Source organism: Hydra vulgaris, chromosome 05 (assembly GCF_038396675.1).
Source record: "Hydra vulgaris chromosome 05, alternate assembly HydraT2T_AEP".
NCBI classification, from domain to species: domain Eukaryota; kingdom Metazoa; phylum Cnidaria; class Hydrozoa; order Anthoathecata; family Hydridae; genus Hydra; species Hydra vulgaris.
Genome location: NC_088924.1, coordinates 38,664,362 through 38,682,355, shown reverse-complemented (window position 1 = coordinate 38,682,355; position 17,994 = coordinate 38,664,362). Strand labels below are relative to the sequence as shown.

At 27.8% G+C, this 17,994-nt stretch overlaps 2 protein-coding genes across 4 annotated transcripts in view; both read right to left on the bottom strand.

Moving 5' to 3' along the window:
• Window positions 1-6,540: 6,540 nt before the first annotated feature.
• The window catches only part of LOC100196995 (dnaJ homolog subfamily C member 5), a 42,879-nt gene continuing 31,425 nt past the window's right edge, over window positions 6,541-17,994 (bottom strand). For both annotated transcript variants that reach the window (XM_065798122.1, XM_065798123.1), the window contains exon 5: window positions 6,541-7,457. In XM_065798122.1, coding sequence (XP_065654194.1) covers window positions 7,089-7,457 — 369 coding nt within the window. In that variant the 3' untranslated portion in view covers window positions 6,541-7,088. The remainder of the gene's footprint in view (window positions 7,458-17,994) is intronic.
• On the bottom strand, window positions 10,206-14,045 carry LOC136080841 (uncharacterized). 2 transcript variants are annotated; one of them, XR_010638680.1, is made up of 3 exons: window positions 11,611-14,045; window positions 10,909-11,473; window positions 10,206-10,828 (listed from the first exon to the last, which is right to left on the bottom strand). XR_010638680.1 is itself a non-coding variant. In XM_065798121.1 (2 exons), exons 1-2 carry the CDS (start codon window positions 12,433-12,435, stop codon window positions 11,357-11,359), a joined length of 942 nt encoding a protein of 313 aa, XP_065654193.1. In that variant the 5' UTR covers window positions 12,436-14,045; the 3' UTR covers window positions 10,843-11,356. The 2 variants fall into 2 exon arrangements, 1 of the variants encoding a protein (XP_065654193.1); XM_065798121.1 differs by lacking the exon at window positions 10,206-10,828 and having other exon boundaries at window positions 10,843-11,473.

The following is a 17,994-nucleotide window of genomic DNA, read 5'->3' as shown; positions in this document are numbered from 1 at the left end:
TTTTGTCTAATCATTTCAGGAGATAAAACTGGTGCAGATGGCTGTGACAGCTCATCAGTTGAGTTTTTATACGCATTAAGTGACTCATTATTTGGCACAGTAGCTTCAAAAGTTTTTACTATAGAATAATCACTAACATTTGAAAATTTAAAATAAACGTAGCTTTTTTTATTATTGTCATTATTACTAGATTGATAAGAGATGCCATTAATGCTTCGGTTTATTACCTCTGAATAGTTGAAATCTTTATTTGTAAATGTATTTCTTGAAAAAGTAAAAATACCACATTTTTTGAACCCTGTAGTAATATTATTTGGTGTAAATGAGCTATTATGTGCACGAGTTACTTTACTGGCTAAATAGTTCTTCCTGGGTGATTTAACAACCTGTCATTTTGAGATATTTTTTAAGGTTACGATGGTGTTCCGGTATCCCCCTCTGGCCCTCTAGACACCCCTTTTATCTATAGAGTTATGTGAACTTGTAACCTACTCTTACATTTATCTTTTGATACCAAGGTATAGGCATTTGGATAATATTTGACAAAGTTATAACAAATTCAGTGGAAAAAAAAAATTTTGGAACCAGTTTCTTCAATAAATCCATATATCTTTTTTCACCGCAAATTTCACCGCGAACGGACGTGTTTTTAACAGCGTTTTAAAAAACTTATAATAATGGCGAAAAACTTTACACCAGCACAACTTAAAGAAATCCTTGAAAATCATGAAAATACTATGATAAAAATTTTAATGATCGGATAGAAAAAATGGAAATTAAATTTAATAACTTAAAAGATGAAAACTTTACGTTAAAAAAAGAATTATCTGAGGTACAGAAAGCTGTTGAATTTATAAGCAAAAGCTATAATAAAATAATAATTGAACTTACAGAATTAAAAAAAACACCAGATATATGTAATATTGAAAATGGAAACAATAACATAGAAGAGAAAATAGCAGAACTAGAAGACAAAAGCCGTAGAAACAATTTGAGATTTGTTGGGATTGAAGATAAAGCTTATGAAACTTGGGAAGAAAGTGAACAAAAAATCAAAGAATTGTTCAATACGAAGCTTAATATACAAGAAAATATTTTAATAGATAGAGCCCATCGAGTTGGAAAAGAAACAGGAAAAACAGATCAATAGTTGTTCGATTTCAAAACTACAAAGACAAAGTCCTAGTGTTAAACAAATATATGACGATGAAGCTTCGGAACGAGCGGTTGTACGTTAACGAAGACTTTAGCGATTTTACAAAAAATTTACGAAGAAAGCTTATCAAAGAAGCGAAGGAATTGCGAGCGAAAGGTAAGTTTGTTAAAGTAACTTACAATAAATTAATTACGCGTGATCTATAATAATAAAGGAATTCTTTTAATATTCTCTAATCAAATTTAAAAACAAAAATGGATGACTACGAATCCTTTACTTTTAATTTTCATGATAAATACTTAAAATCAGATCTTAATTCAGATCCAGATGTCAACTTTTTTAATGATGTGAACACACGTTGTTCTTATCTTTATCCCAATAAGTTAAAATAATTTCTTAATAAAAACGGCACTGAAAATCAAAAAATCAGAATTCACATTAATATTAGAAGTCTAAATAAAAATTTTGAAAAGTTTTGTGATTTTTTAGATGAAACTGAAAATATTTTTAATATAATTTGCTTAACAGAAACATGGATTTCTTCGAATGAGTTTAAAAATAATTTTTCCATTTTCCATCTTCCAGGTTTTGAAACATTTTCCATAAAATTAATTTTTTTGAAATATTTTCCATCTTCCAGGTTTTGAAACAATTTTGTTAGAAAGACAAACAAATAAACGGGGTGGAGGAGTTCTGATTTACGTTAAGGAACACATTGTGTATCACGTTAGGAATGATATGTGCGTTTCTGACGGTGATAAAGAAATCGTAACTATTGAAATTTTAAACAATAAAAAAAAAAGTATTCTATTAAGCTACTGTTATAGACCACCAGATGGTGCGTCTGAAAATCTTAGTTTCTTTTTACAGCGTAATATCATTCACAAAGGTAGCAAAGAAAACAAAATTACTTTTATAATTGGAGATTTCAACATGAACTGTCTAATTTATAGTAAAGATAAAAAAGTAAAAAGTTTTTATGATGAAATATTTATGGCAGGAGCTCTTCCTTTAATTAATCGACCTACTAGAATAACCAAAACTTCAACGACGTTGATTGATAATATTTTTACAACAGATTTATAATAAGAAATTACAAAAAGGAATTATAAAAACCGATATATCCGATCATTTCCCCATTTTTCTTACAATTCATACTGTATCCTCTAATAACCCCGAAAGACAAAATATAATAAAAAACGTGTCTTCAACGAAAGCAATATAGAATCCTTTCAATATCAATTATCACTTCTGCATTGGAAACATATTAACTTTAGTGATGACGCAAATACAATATATAATAAGTTCTTTGAAAAAAAAAAATTCGTAAAAAACTTAAAAAAAATTATTATTCAAATTTAATTAGTAAATTTAAAAACGGCTCAAAAAATACTTGGAGAACGTTGAAAGAAATAAGAGGAAAACAAAAAACGAATTCAAACTACCTTCCTAAAGTAATTAAAATAAATAAAACAAATATATATGAACCAAACGAAATTGCAAACGAGTTTAATAAATATTTTATTGATATAGGAATAAATTGGCAAATAAGATTCCTATTACGGAAAAAACTTTTAGTGATTTTCTAGAGCCTATAAATAATTTGCTTTTTATAGATAATTTATATTCTGACTTATCTTTTGATGAGTTTGAGAGAGCTTACAAATCTCTTAAAAGAAACAAAGCTACAGGTGCGGACGAAATAAATGGCAACATAATCATAGATTGCTTTGAAAATTTAAAATGTATTCTTTATAAAGTGTTCAGGGCATCTATACAGCAAGGTGTATTCCCCGACCAATTAAAAATAGCTAAAGTTACTCCAATTTACAAAGACGGAAAAAAATCAAATATTAGTAATTGTCGCCCTATCTCAGTTCTTTCAACCTTCTCGAAAATTTTAGAAAGAATTATATACAATAGAACATACAATTACCTTAATCTAAATGAACTTCTATATAAAAATCAATTCGGTTTTAAAAAAAATTGTTCAACTGAACAAGCCATTACACAGTTCATTCGTAAAATTTCCAATTCATTTGGTAGATCACAATATACACTAGGTATTTTCATTGATCTATCAAAAGGATTCGACACGGTCTATCACAAAATTCTACTTAAGAAACTTAAATTTTATGGAATTAATGGCAAATTAATAAAATGGTATAAAAATTATTTGACAAATAGAAAACAATTTATTTTCTATGGAGATTATTTTCAAAATGAAAAATTAATTGACATAAAATGTGGTGTTCCACAGGGTTCTATTCTAGGCCCACTTTTGTTTTTAGTCTATATAAATGATTTAAATAAAGCTTCTAACCTTATGAGTATGATTTTTGCGGACGATACTAATTTATTTCTGTCAAACAGTGACATTTATGAGCTTTTTTCAAATATGAATAAAGAACTCAATCACATCTCCAACTGGTTAAAGTGCAACAAGTTAACTTTAAACATTGACAAAACAAAATGGATCCTTTTCCACTCCCTCGCAAAAAAGCGTTTTTTACCAAATAATTTACCTAAACTTTTCATTGATAAAATTGAAATAAAAAAGGAGTTGGTCACAAGATTTTTAGGCATTTACATTGATGAAAATATTACATGGAAGTATCATATCGAATTTATTTCTACTAAATTGGCCAAAAGTATTGGAATTCTATATAAGGTCAGATACTATCTAAATAAACAAAATTTAATTCAACTCTACTACTCATTTATACATAGCTATATAAATTATGCCAATATTGTTTGGGCAAGTACCTCTAAAAGTAAGTTACGAAATCTCTACCATCGTCAGAAACACGCAATGCGTTTAATATGTTTTGAAAATCGTTTTTCTCATTCTAATATTTTGTTTAAAAACGTTAAAGCACTTAACCTTTACGAACTCAATGTCTATAATATTTTATGTTTTATGTTTCGTTGTAAAAGTGAACAACCATTGTTCATTTTTAAAGATCTTTTTACCCATAAAGCTATAAACAAATATACTTTACGAAATAATAATTTAATAATTGAACCCTTTTGTCAAACAAAGTTTAGTCAATTTTGCATAAACTATTGAACACCGTATTTATGGAACAAAATTGTTGTTCCAAATTTTGATTTGTCAATTTCGTTTTCTGTTTTTAAAACTGAATTAAAAAACTTTATTCTTTCTACTGACAATATATATAAATATTTTTGAAATATAAAAATATTTTCTGTTTTTGTTTATTCTACATTGTTAATAATTATTAAATCAATTGTATTTTTATTATATTATATATACACGTTTGATATATTTTATATGGTTCTGACGACAAGATCTTTTGGATCTTCTTTCAGATACCAAGTTTATGTATTGTTATATTGTTATATTACGATTAATAATTGTAAACTGAAAAAAAAAAAAAAAAAAAAAATCAAAAATTTGCTACTAAAAACGTAATAATTTTTTTTTAAATTGTTTGTTTTTAATATTTTTTTCACCATTAAAATACTGTACTGAAGGGCTTTCGAATGATATATATAACATTCTAGTATATGCTCAATTAAAAAAAATCAGTCCACGTACCTACATTTGGTGCCTGCACATCAGTCATGACACTTGTTTCGTCTATGTTAAATATGCATTCTGGAGAATATTTTGACTTACAGAGTACTCTCTCTAAGTTGATTTGAAATTCATTCACATTTTGACGTTAAAACTTGTTGCCCTTAATAGACTTGTATTTTCTGGTTTGCGTAGAGAAAGCTTATCATAAATCCTTTCATCCCTTCAATGCTAGCAATTTTATTTTGACTCCATAGTTCAGGACATTTTTTCAAAGCATTACTATATTCATATGCTTGAATTCTAGCTTGGTAATAAGTTAAATCATAATTTATATTTGATGGTTTCAACAATTTTTTAACTATGTTAAGTTTAGTTAAGTTTCAAATAAAAAAATCAAGTAACAAGTTTCAACATTAACAACCTATTTTGTTGCAGGAGACTGGTAACTTATGCAAAATAAAAAATTTTGAAATATTATTAAAACTTTTCTATAGCTTCTTCTGCATTAGTAAATACTTGATTCACAGAATATTTGGAGAAAAAGTTATCACTTTTCGATTTTCTATTACTTTTGAGCATTTTTGTTCTGTAAGCTAACGTACTTTTAGAGTACCCAAATACACCTACAGCTTCTCTTAACTTCATTGTTTTATCAAAAACATGTTTTACTGCAATTTAAAAATTTTCCTCGTTTATAAATCTTTCACATTTCTTTTTATAACTGCGCACCATTTTTAAATTTAGTATAATTTTATTTGAAGATAAGTTTGTTATGATCCGCGCAACACGTCCTAATGTGCCCCATGAAAATCGTCCAATGCTGCCTCAACCCTTATCTCAAGAAACATTTCACAATTTTTTTGTGAAGAATTTATGTTTTATCGTTGAATTTTTTATTAACATCGCAGAACATATCCCTTTCACTAATTATGCAAAAAATAATTCCTTGGGTGGAGTAAATTTCTTTGTAAATTCTTACACTTAAGAATTAAAAAAATTAGAAAAAATATCAAAAACCACAAAATGTTTGTAGAAAAGTTACCTGACTGCCTTTGTGAAAGAAATCCTATGACGCTTACGCGTGAAAGTATTTTCAGTCGACGAATATATTTAGCTTTGTTGAAAAGTTTGTATTTTTTGGATTATTCGCATTGTCCTAAACTTCCCCCCTCTCCCATACATTATTATGTACATTACGTAGATATGCCAAATCAAACAAGAGTAATAATAAATAAAAACGAAATCTCATTTGGAAAAAAGTTTGAACTTGTTTTATGTTTTCCTGTAACTAATAACAATCTCCGAGAAAAAAAACTTTTTTTAGTTTGAAAAAAAATTATTTTTAAAACCATTCCAAGGCCGAAAGGGTAAAAACAGTCGAGGTTACTATGCTGTGGTTACAACCCTCACTCAACTCTTCATCTCCGAAACGCTATCCTTGACGAACAATGTCACTGCGCGGAAAGATAAGTTAAGTGTGGTATTACTAGAGATGTGTGAAAAACTCGGAACCTCTCGCTTATGAAGCGAGCACTCACTCTACCACTACAGCATTAAATTACATCTTTCTGTACTTTTTGTTTATATATAACTTAGTCGAAAACTTGAATAACATGTTTAGAATATATTTAATCTGAAATTAAAAAAAATAGGTAACTTTATAAATAACATGTATAAACTTAAACGTGTTTACTTAGTTTGGGAAATATGCGTGATAAATGCGAAAAGATATGCAACATAAATATGTATTTATATAAATTAATATAAATGTAATATATTAATTAATATAAATGTAATATAAATATTATTTTCATATTAAAATAAATAAAAAAACCAATACTTTTTCACAAATACACCTATTTATTTTATTCATTATTAACAAAAACATAACAAAATTACATAGAAATTAAGCAATTAATAGTTTGCAGTACCAAATAAAATTTTTCTACATCTTTGAAAAAATAACAAAATCTATAGCCCGTACACTTCAATTGCAGCAATTCGTTAGAAATATAAAATATATTTAAAAAAGATACAGAACAATATTTGTGAATAAATACAATTTGTCTATTTTCAAAAATATAATTATTCGTAGTAACTTACTGAAACTTAAGATTTGTAACAATTTTATTCAGTAAGGATTAAACGTTAAAAAGACTATTTAAAGCCTTTATTATATAAAGTATTTAGAATATATTTTTAAAGTGTTGAGATTATTCAGAAGTGTCAGTATTAAGAAGTACCATTACTTAAAGGTGCTTATATTATTTAGGATATAAAAAAAAGTTTAAAGTCGGTAGCTAGAGATTTCTTTTACATCATCTAGAAAACTTTACGGCATTGCTTCTGCATATTTTGGCTCATGCTCTCTGATGTAGATAAGCTAAACTACGGAGGAGGCATTGGTATAGGTTTTTTAGTTGATTCATTAGACGTAGGCTGTTCTGTTATCACATTTGTTGAACCATTACTTTCATAACTAGTGGGGCATTTTTCAAAAGTCATTCCTTCAAAACTTTCTTTACCTTTCTTGGGCTCCTCGGTTATAACTCCACCCTCCGGTTTACTGTCTTCTGATTGGCTAATATCATCATAGGCAGGAGGTTCCTCTTCAGCATCTTGTTTGTACTTTCCACAACAAAAATTGCAGCAAAAACAAAAACAACAACAGCAAAAATAACAACCTGTGATTATTCCGCAAAATATCATTAATCCCTTGCACCAGCCACTACTTAGAAGGAAGTAAGTTTTCACATTCTAAATAAATAATTTTGTAATTGACATAATTTTTAAGCTTTAATGAAATACTTAAAAAACTTTAATTAAGCTGTAATAAAAAATTTTAATAAATAAATGCAAACACAAAATATAAACTATTTTCGTCATGGATTGAACATGTTATTGAGTCACTCTATTTCATTTAGAAATATTTTAGGAATTTCTATAATTTATGCAAGTCTTTTTTTTACAAATTTTTTTTAATTACTTCTAACTTTTATTAATAAAATCACTCATTCCTGTTTCTTTCCGAACACGGGAAAAAAAATGGCGGCAGGTCGCTCGATTTCGGACTGGAATGATATAAATTAATTTTTAATATTTTATGTTTATTATTTACCCTTAATATTCTAAATAGTGCAGCGATTGCTTTGGATGCTTGACTTTGATTTTAAAACTGATTCGCTGAAGTGAGATTACGGAAAGCTAAGAGAGTTACATTAATATTTTGTTTCAAATCAGACTGGCTGTTCTGCACTTTGGCGTAAAGTATTGTTTTGACGTAAAGCAGTATTACTTTGTTTATTTACTTTATTCAAATTTATTTACTTATTCAACTGTTTCACAACAAACTCATTACAGTGGTTCTCCGTTTTCTCAAGTCATTTTCAATCAGTTAAAGAGAATCTTGTGGCGATAAATAATTTCCTTCAATTAGTCAAAGATACCGTTCATTGAAAATTACTCCAGTTTTAAATTTTTGCTGTTGTTCATTATTAACTTTTGTTACTTCTATTAAAATACTCATAATTTGATCTATATATTACTCCATAGTATATAAATTATCTATATTATATGTATATATTTTGATTGCATGTTTGTTTTATGATTATATATTTGTGCATACTTATGTATGGATATATTTGTATGTATATGTATGTATATATATGTGTGTGTAGATATGTATGTATATATTTACATGTATATATAAGTTTTATCTTGTCATTTATATCTTGTTTTATCACTTATATTTATCTTATTTATCTTACTATATCACTTATATTTATACTATAGTAGTATAGTTATATTATAAATCTTATTTATATTTTAAACTTATATACTTATAGTTATACTTTACTCTTTAATCTTAGATTATTTAGACTTATTATTTAAATATAAAGATTATTTATACAGTATCATAATGCTTATATAGTATTTATATTATATCTCTTATATTATTTATCATTATCTGATTCTTATAAGTTACTATATTTTATACCACAATTATTTAATACATTATTTCTGTTTGAATATATAAGTTTCAAAAGGATTACATTCTTTACTTTTAAAATATTGTCACATTCTCACTTTTCATCAAAATCTCACACACAGTATTGCATAGGGTTCACTAGTATCTGTAATTAAAATATAGACTAAAATTTGATACCAATAATAAAATAAAACTTGTATAAAATAAAAGTATAAAAGTCATAAATAAAAATATAAAATTCTGTTAATTAAAATATAACTCTTAAATTAAAAATAAAAATATAAAACTCAAAATTAAAAATAGAAATAAAAACCTAATAAAAATACAAATATAAATTTAGTTCAACCAAGTACCCTTTTCTCATCTTCATTATCCTAAATGCTGAAGTGAATAATATGGTTGTTAAATCTCCTTGTGGTGTTTGTTATAAAACCGTGACATGCAATCAAAAAGCTATACAGTGTGACTCTTGCAATAAGTGGATCCACATTAGGTGTAATAATGTTGATAAAAAATTCTACAACTCTTTGATGACTGAAACTGGCTATTGGTACTGTTTTAATTGCTTAAATAACACTCTACCATACTCTTCCCTTACAGATAAGGATTTTAAGGTCACTATAAATGGTGCAAACACTTCTACTCATAATTTATTTTATGACACTTCATCTAACCTAAATAATCTTTTTCAAAATAAACTTGACAATGATAATATTAATTGTAAATACTATGATACAACAGAGTATAACAAAGCTATTAGTATTGATTCAAAAACCTATTTACATGTAAATATATCATCCCTGACATATTACCTTGATGATCTAAAACTTCTGCTTTCCCTTATGAATAATAAACCTAATATCATTGCTATATCTGAAACTCGCTTAAATCGTAACATAACACTTAGAACTGATATTGCTTTAAATGGCTATGTCTTTGAACATACTGATTCACATTCTAATAAAGGAGGAACTATTATATACATAAAATCTGAATTAAATTATAACTTAAGATCTGACCTCATAATCCAGTACAACAAAGAACTAGAATCAACCTTTATTGAAATTTTACTGCCATCAGAAAAAAATATTATTGTAGGTTGCATTTATCCAGAGGCGTGGTGGCCCCAGAGGCTATGCGATATTCCTGCATGGGCTTTTCACTTTTTCATCTAAATATGGGCCTTTTGGCAAATTTTAATTTTTCAACATTTTATAGAAATTCCACAATCATTTACAATATTTCTGTTTACACAAATTAAATTTTATTAATCACTTGATATAAAGTCTTCAGCTTTGAGCGCAATTATATTAGTATTTTGCATAATAATAATATTGCTCTGAAAACAAAGTAAATGTTTTAAGATGTATTATGATATATTTTTTTCATAAGAAAAATTATGAACCCATAAATGGTTTTTAACGATCGTAATATTGACGAAATAAATTTAAATAAGTCTACATACCCAACAATAAAAATAGCTATTATTATATAATTAAATTAACTTAAATTAACTTAATTTAAAAAGTTAACCCCAAAACATTTTTCTTTAATAAATTAAGTCGCAATACAATTACAATATAGTAAATGTAATTCATGAAAAATGTTTTGGTGTTAAATTTTATTAATGTTCGATACTTATTTATATAAAATAAGTATCGAACTCATGTTTTGCATTTTTGTAACGTTTCGAAACAGATATAAACTTGTTTTATGATAAATAAAGTTTTTTATTTTTATACAGTTTATATTATTGTATGTTAAATAAAGAATTCACTCCGTAATATCCTGTCCTCAGACAGATTAAAAAAAGGAATACATATTTAAATATACAATATATATTAAAAAAAACTATCCAAGTAGAAGGAGGCGTCGTTCATGGCTTCCTGCTGCAAATATATTAACAATTTCATCTAAAGGGATTTCCTCTAAAATATCCGATTTGTAGTAACATAGTAATGTATCTCTCGTATGTTACTAGGTCAATTTGTTTCTTAGCTTGTTTTTTACATGTTTAAGAGCGGAAAATACTCTCTCGCACTCATCAATATCAACACTTATCGTCAAAATATGATGATATATATGAAACGTATTTTTCATTGCCAAAGATACGCCTAATGCTCTCCGTTGCAGAATATATCTAAAGTATGGAAAAATAAACATAATTAATTTTAAAATATAATAAATAACTGAACACATAATAAAATATGAAAAACTTACTTGTAAGTGCATACAAGACATTGGTGCACAAGATGATTCTTTTCTTTATGAGCTCCTGTTTTGTAGTCATTTTCTGCCAATACGCGTTCTTCGTTATCTGAATTTTCTGCTTCGCTATCTTCCATTTCATTGTCGTCATTCAGTATCCTGATTCGACGTGAGCCAAGAGCTTTCAAATAGAGTCGAAGTATTTTGAGTTCTTGTCCAAGACTAACAAAATCAATGTTGTTCAATGAGGGGAATATTGCAATATATGTATTGAAATTGTACGCATCAATTTCTTTGTCAGTCTTACAAATCAGCATATTTGGACATACAATTGAACACAAAGTATTCAAATCTTCGCATCCTTTATCACTAAATCTAGCACGCATCTTTTTCAATACACTACTGAATATTAAAGAACGTATTTCTTGAAATGTTGATCTCGGAAACGCATATAGCTGTTTCATACGGACACTGCCACCACCGTTCCGTATGCTATACTTAAACGTTCTAAATCATTTTTCAACTCTGAGTTTTCAGGATCTATTTTCATGATACCATATATATTTCTTTGAAGTACCTATAAATATAATAGTTAACATGCAAATATTTTAACATTAGAATGTATATGTACCAAAATATTCTTTTAACAAGGTTAAATAATTACGAAGCAATCAAACAAGATAATTCAAAGTAATATAATATTGATATTATTACTTTGCAATATGAATCAGCATATCTCCAGAAGTGGTCAAATTTATTTCCAGTTTCTTCCAATTTCAACAGGGTTGCAGAGATTAATTGATTCACGCTGGAATAATCGCTATCTCGAAACTGCATTATTGCCATTAACTCATCCACGTGAGACATCATCTGGGAATATAATATAGCTAAAATTATACTCTCTTTTCGTAGAACTTGTTGAAGAAACGTAAAGGCAGATCCTCGCGTTTCCACATCGAAATCAGAGTCAGCGGCAATTAAATCCAAAGCAGAGATTAATTGAACAACTAATCCATCGTTAACTTGCTTCTCGGCATCCTCACTGTTAAATCTACCTATTAAACTAGTTACAGCCTTGCATCTTTCTTGCCACTTATGCGTAAGGAACTTAGCCAGCTTTCTACTTCCACCCTGATTATGCTTGCTTCCGTTGACTGTATTCACAAATACTGCACATCTCTTGTAACCTGCGTTTACAAAGTTAAATAGGTTTTGAAGCATAGAGAACAGCTGATGAATTGAAGGATGATCAATGAGGCTACAATGGTCAACAACAGCAAGACTAAGACAATGAGAATGACACCAAATGTGTTGATTCACACCGTCGAAACAGTGCGCAATGCAATTCCCTTTCCAGTCAAGGTTTGTTTTGTCCAACATATTAGATATGTCTGTAAATAAATTTGTTGCTCTTCCACGAGTTATTTCACACATATCAATCAACCTCTCTTCAATGACACTGTGTAAAGGAATGTAAGAAACGTATTCATCGATTTCCACTTGGTGTTGCTTCTGAATGGTACGAATTACAAGACACATCTGGTTGCACAGAGCTATATCTGTTGTTGAATCAGCTTGTATACTAAAAACACCATTTTTATTTATTAGGCTGATAATTCACTTTTGTATTTGAGTAGTGAAAACTTTCAGTAGTGCATCAAAGGTGTCGTTACTAAGCCAGGTAATTTTTAATCCTCTGCCAACTGCACCAGATTTTTTACCAAACTTACATTTTTGCGATGTCTTTTCGTTGGCTGAAAGCTGCCTTAAGTGTTTATTAAGCATTGGATCCACTGTTATAAGAAGTTTTAACAAGGCTTGAATGTTTCCATGCCGCAAATAAGGTTCCAAAATGGCGGTAGCATTTTCGTTTCGGTGCCCACGCCATGGTAGGCCTTGCATAACAAGAGTGCGAAATGCTTTTATTATGCTTTTAAGAACAAAACGGTTTTGGTCTACAACTGTTTTAATCCCTTGCTCTAGAAGGTGACGAGTGGATTTTCCTGCTTTAGAGATAAAGAATGCGTCTAATGCTGCAGAGTGTGCAACTGATAGCTCATGTCAATGTTGTGCAGATGGGGTGATCTTCCGGTTGGGTCTAACGGACATCCAGTCATGAAAATGTTGTTAGCATTACCATTAAAACATATACATACACTGCAAAAATATTTCTCTCTCTTCTGATTAAAGCTGAGCCATGTACGTACATCTTGTTCGTTATCAATATTGCGTTTATAACCTCTGGATACTGTATTCTTTACAGAGCTTGGTTGAATTGGATAGGTACAAGATATAAAACTAACCTTTTGCCCCGTTGCTGGCCTTTGCCAAAGTTTAATTGAATCATCTATGTTATCCAATGTTTGGACGGATTGAATACTAATATGGTCTGACGTTTCCGAAATTGAAAAGTCAACTGAATTTATGTGACTAGAAACCTTGTCTGTAATTGCTTCAAAGGTATCATTGGAATCAGATGGTATAGGAGTAGTTAATGATGATGCAAAGAATCCAGGGAGAGTTTTTTGTCCCGATTGCAATATCTTTAACTCAGCTTGGACTTTTTCTTTCTTCTTTTCCCATCCGGATTTCTGTTTTTATATATTTTTCTGGAAAAAAAATTTTTAAAATGATAAATCACACACTAATACACACGTAATTAAAATTGAACAAAATTTAGAATACATTAACAATTATAAATGAATAAAAAAAAAAAAAAGTACCTTTTAAGTGCTTTGTTTGAATCTTTGTTGAAATATTATAATAAAAAAATATCTTATTAGTAAATCTGTTACTCAGATCATTTTACTCACTGAGTTAATTTTCATGAGTATTTATACATCTCAATAACAATTTAAGATAACCATAAAATTACTCCCCGCTATCAATTAAAATAACTTGCACACGTTTTTAATATGTAACTCCCACGAGTTTAAAAATATGTATAACATAAATAACCTTTTAAAAATAGCGTGAAACCATATTATTTAACGAACTTATTTTAATTGAGGTGAGGTGAGGGAGTACCGCAAATATTTTCAAATAAAATTTGATATTACAACTATACACTTTATATATTTACGACACATTTTTATTACTATTAATTATAGGTAAGTTTAAAATAAATTATAAAGATTCCATGGCTTTAAATTTTTTTATTTTCATTATTTTATTTTATTTTATTTTTTTTAAATAAAAAAACAATAAAATAACATTTTTTAAAAATATGAAATACTTTTTAATTAAGTAACTGCTAAATAAAACTACGTTATAAAAACTTTTATGTTTAAATTATGTCAATAACGGCACTATTTTTAGAGCGGCATTGAGTTTGTGCGAAAATGTTTAAAAAGGTTAAAACACCGAACTAAACAAAAGCATAAACTATCTATAAAAATAATTTCTTATTTTTCAAGATTTTCAATATTTAATTTAGAATAAAATTATGCATAATTTAAAAAAATTTATATTATTATACAATAAAATATATATCATTATATAGTAATAGAAAAAGTAAAATCTTTTATTTTTAATTTTGTGCTTGGCTATGTTCTTCAAACAATAAAATACTAATCGTATATTTTTTCGCATGGGCCTTTACATCAAGCATATATGGTATAATCCCGCATATATAGGCTTTTTAATAAAAATCCCGCATGGGCTTTTTAGAGCCACCACGCCCCTGCATTTATCGCCACCCATGTATGAGCACTAGTGAGTTTAATATCACTTATATACAAACCTTACCTGACAAGTTATCACTAGAGAATAAAAATATAGTTCTTTTAGGAGACTTTAACATTAATCTTTTTAAATATGACTCCTGCAATGATGTTTCTAACTTTCTAGATCTTATGTGCTCTTTCTCCCTCTTCCCATTAATTACTCAACCAACCAGAATTACCCCAAAATCAAAGACTCTCATAGATAATATATTTGTAAACTTTCACACTCCAAATACTAAATCAGGCAACCTAACAGTATGTCTTGCTGACCATCTTGTTCAGTTCATATCCTTTCCATCCAAGAACTTAAAACAGTCTCATCCAAAATTATATCGTAGATGTTTTAAAAATTTTGATGAAAAAAGTTTTTTAAAAGACCTTAAAGAAACTGATTGGCTTTCAATAAACCATTTAAACTACTGTGTTAATAACTCTACTTCAAAGTTTTTAGATGCACTTAAAAGATTACTTGATAATCACACCCCTTTTAAAATGTCAACCAAAAAAGCCAATAAATCTTTATCAAAGCCATGAATTACTAAAGAAATCATTATGTCAATAAATATTAAAAATAAGTTGCACAAGAAGTTTATAAAATGTAAAAATGAGAATTTAAAGCTACAATACTTTCAAAAATTCAAATATTACAGAAATCAAATTAGTAACCTACTGCGATACTCAAAAAAATCATATTATTCAACCTACTTTAATGAAAACTTAAATAACCTTAAAAATACCTGGAAAGGAATAAGGAGTATTATTTATATTAAATCAAAGATCAACAATAATATAGATAGTTTAAATATCAATAATAAAACTATAACTAACAAGAAAATAATTGCAAACACTTTTAATGATTACTTCTCTTCAATTGCAGATAAACTTTCTAAAGAAATTATACCTCCTAGATTTCATTTCAGCCACTATTTGAAAAATCAAAATCCTGATTTTTCAAATAGACTTTTTTTATATCTTCAAACTGACTTTTTTTATATCTCCAGTTACTCCTCAAGAAGTAAATGACTATATTTCCCTCTTGAATCCAAAAAAAAGCACCGGTCCCAATAGCATTCCCTCAAAAATAATGACCTTAGCATCTCAAGAATTGAGCTTCCCCTTGAGTATTATAATAAATCAATCTTTTCAATCAGGGATATTCCCTGACTTATTTAAAGTTGCAGAAGTTGTTCCAATTTTTAAAAGCGGCTGTAAACAAAATCCATGTAACTATCGGCCTATATCCTTACTCTCAAATATAGGTAAACTAATTGAAAAATTTATGTATAACAGGCTGCTCAATTTTTTAAATCTATCAGATAGCTTATATAGTCTGCAATTTGGATTCCGAAAGAAACACTCTACTAACAAAGCACTCATAGATATAACTGAAACCATACGTGAGGCTTTGGATCAAAAGCAATTTGCTGGTGGAGTATTTGTTGACCTGCAAAAAGCTTTTGATACTGTCAACCATGAAATTTTATTATCAAAACTGTATCATTATGGTGTAAGGGGAATTGCACTGAACTGGTTTAAGTCATATCTAAACCATCGTCCACAAAGTGTTACTATTGGTAATATCTCATCCACTACTAAGTTTACATCTATAGGTGTTCCTCAGGGTTCAACTCTGGGTCCGCTTCTTTTCCTACATTATCTTCTTTATCTACATTAATGATTTAAACACTTGTATTAAATACTCAAAGGTGTATCATTTTGCTGATGACACTAACCTTCTGATTGTAGATAAGTCTTTAAAAAAGTTAAATAAGTACCTAAATTATGACCTGGCATCTCTGGTTCAATGGCTGCGATCAAACAAAATATCTTTGAATGTCAAAAAAACTGAATTAGTTCTATTTAAACCTCAAGGCAAAAAAATTACCAAAAAACTTAATTTTAGAATTAGTGGTCAAAAACTAAATATTGTAGATAAAATAAAATATCTGGGCATATTATTAGATGAAAATCTTTTGTTCATTCAACAAATTAAGTCCATATCAAACAAATTAAGTCGAGCAAATGCAATGCTTACCAAAATAAGGCATTTTGTGAATTACGAAACCCTTGTGAATATTTGGCATGCTATTTTTAACTCCCACCTACGCTATGGTTGTCAGATATGGGGGCAAAGTCCATCCATTTATAAAAAAAACCTTATAAATCTCCAGAATAAATCTTTAAGAATAATTCACTTTCAACCTAACAGTTTTAGTTCTGACATACTGTATAATCTTTCTAAAATTTTAAAGCTTGACGAACTTATCTACTTATCAAACTGTGTTCTTGTATGGGACATTGTCCACCATAATACGCCTAGCTGCTTCACTAGCTATTTTAAATTCACAAATGATGTTCATAGTTATAAACTTAGGTCTGTATCTTATTGTAGTCTTTCTATGCCTTTAAAACAAACACACAAGTATGGCATAAAGTCAATCAAGTATCAATCAATTCTATGTTGGAACTCTCTTCCTGTTGAAACTAAAAAAATATTCTCCAAAATATCAAATAGAAATGCCTTTATAACCCATGTAAAAAACTTTATCTTCAGTAAAAATTATCAGTCATGCAATCACCCTCTAGTTATTCTCTATAACTAAATTTTTAATATAATAAAAGTAACATAAAAATAAATAAAAATAACTCATAAATAAAAATAAAAATAAGAATAAAAATATAAAACCAAAATTAAAAATAAAAATATAAAACCCATAAAATAGAAATAAAAATATAAAACCCATAAAATAGAAATAAAAATATAAAACTCATAAATTAAAAATAAAATAGAAATAAAAACATAAAACTAAAAATAAAACATAAAAATATATAAATGTTCATTTAGTCACAATCAAGTACCCTCATTTTCATCATCCTGTAAAGTTATATGGCTCTAAAATTTGTGGCACTACTAAACCATATAACATGTAATAAATAAACAATAAACTATTTTCTATGCAATCGTCCCGCTTAATTCTCTATAACAACTTTTTTTTTTTTTTTTTCTTTTACTTTAATTCATATTCAATTTTTCTATGCTTGAAAAATGCTGGATCACAACAAAACTTCTATGACTTCTACTTCTTTGACTCTACTTCCTTTCTTTCCTTCTTTTTATTGTTATATTTTTTGTTATTGATATTGTTATGATTTTTATATTTTTTATTTTTTTTATTTTTTTTTTGCATTATCCTTATGATAATCACTATAATATATATAGATAAATATATAGTAAAATATATACCTATATATAGTAAAATATATAGATAGTACTTATTATATTACTGTATTTAATATTATTATTACTATTTATTACTATTATTATTACTATTTATTTTTTATTACTTATTATTATTATCATTATTATTATGCT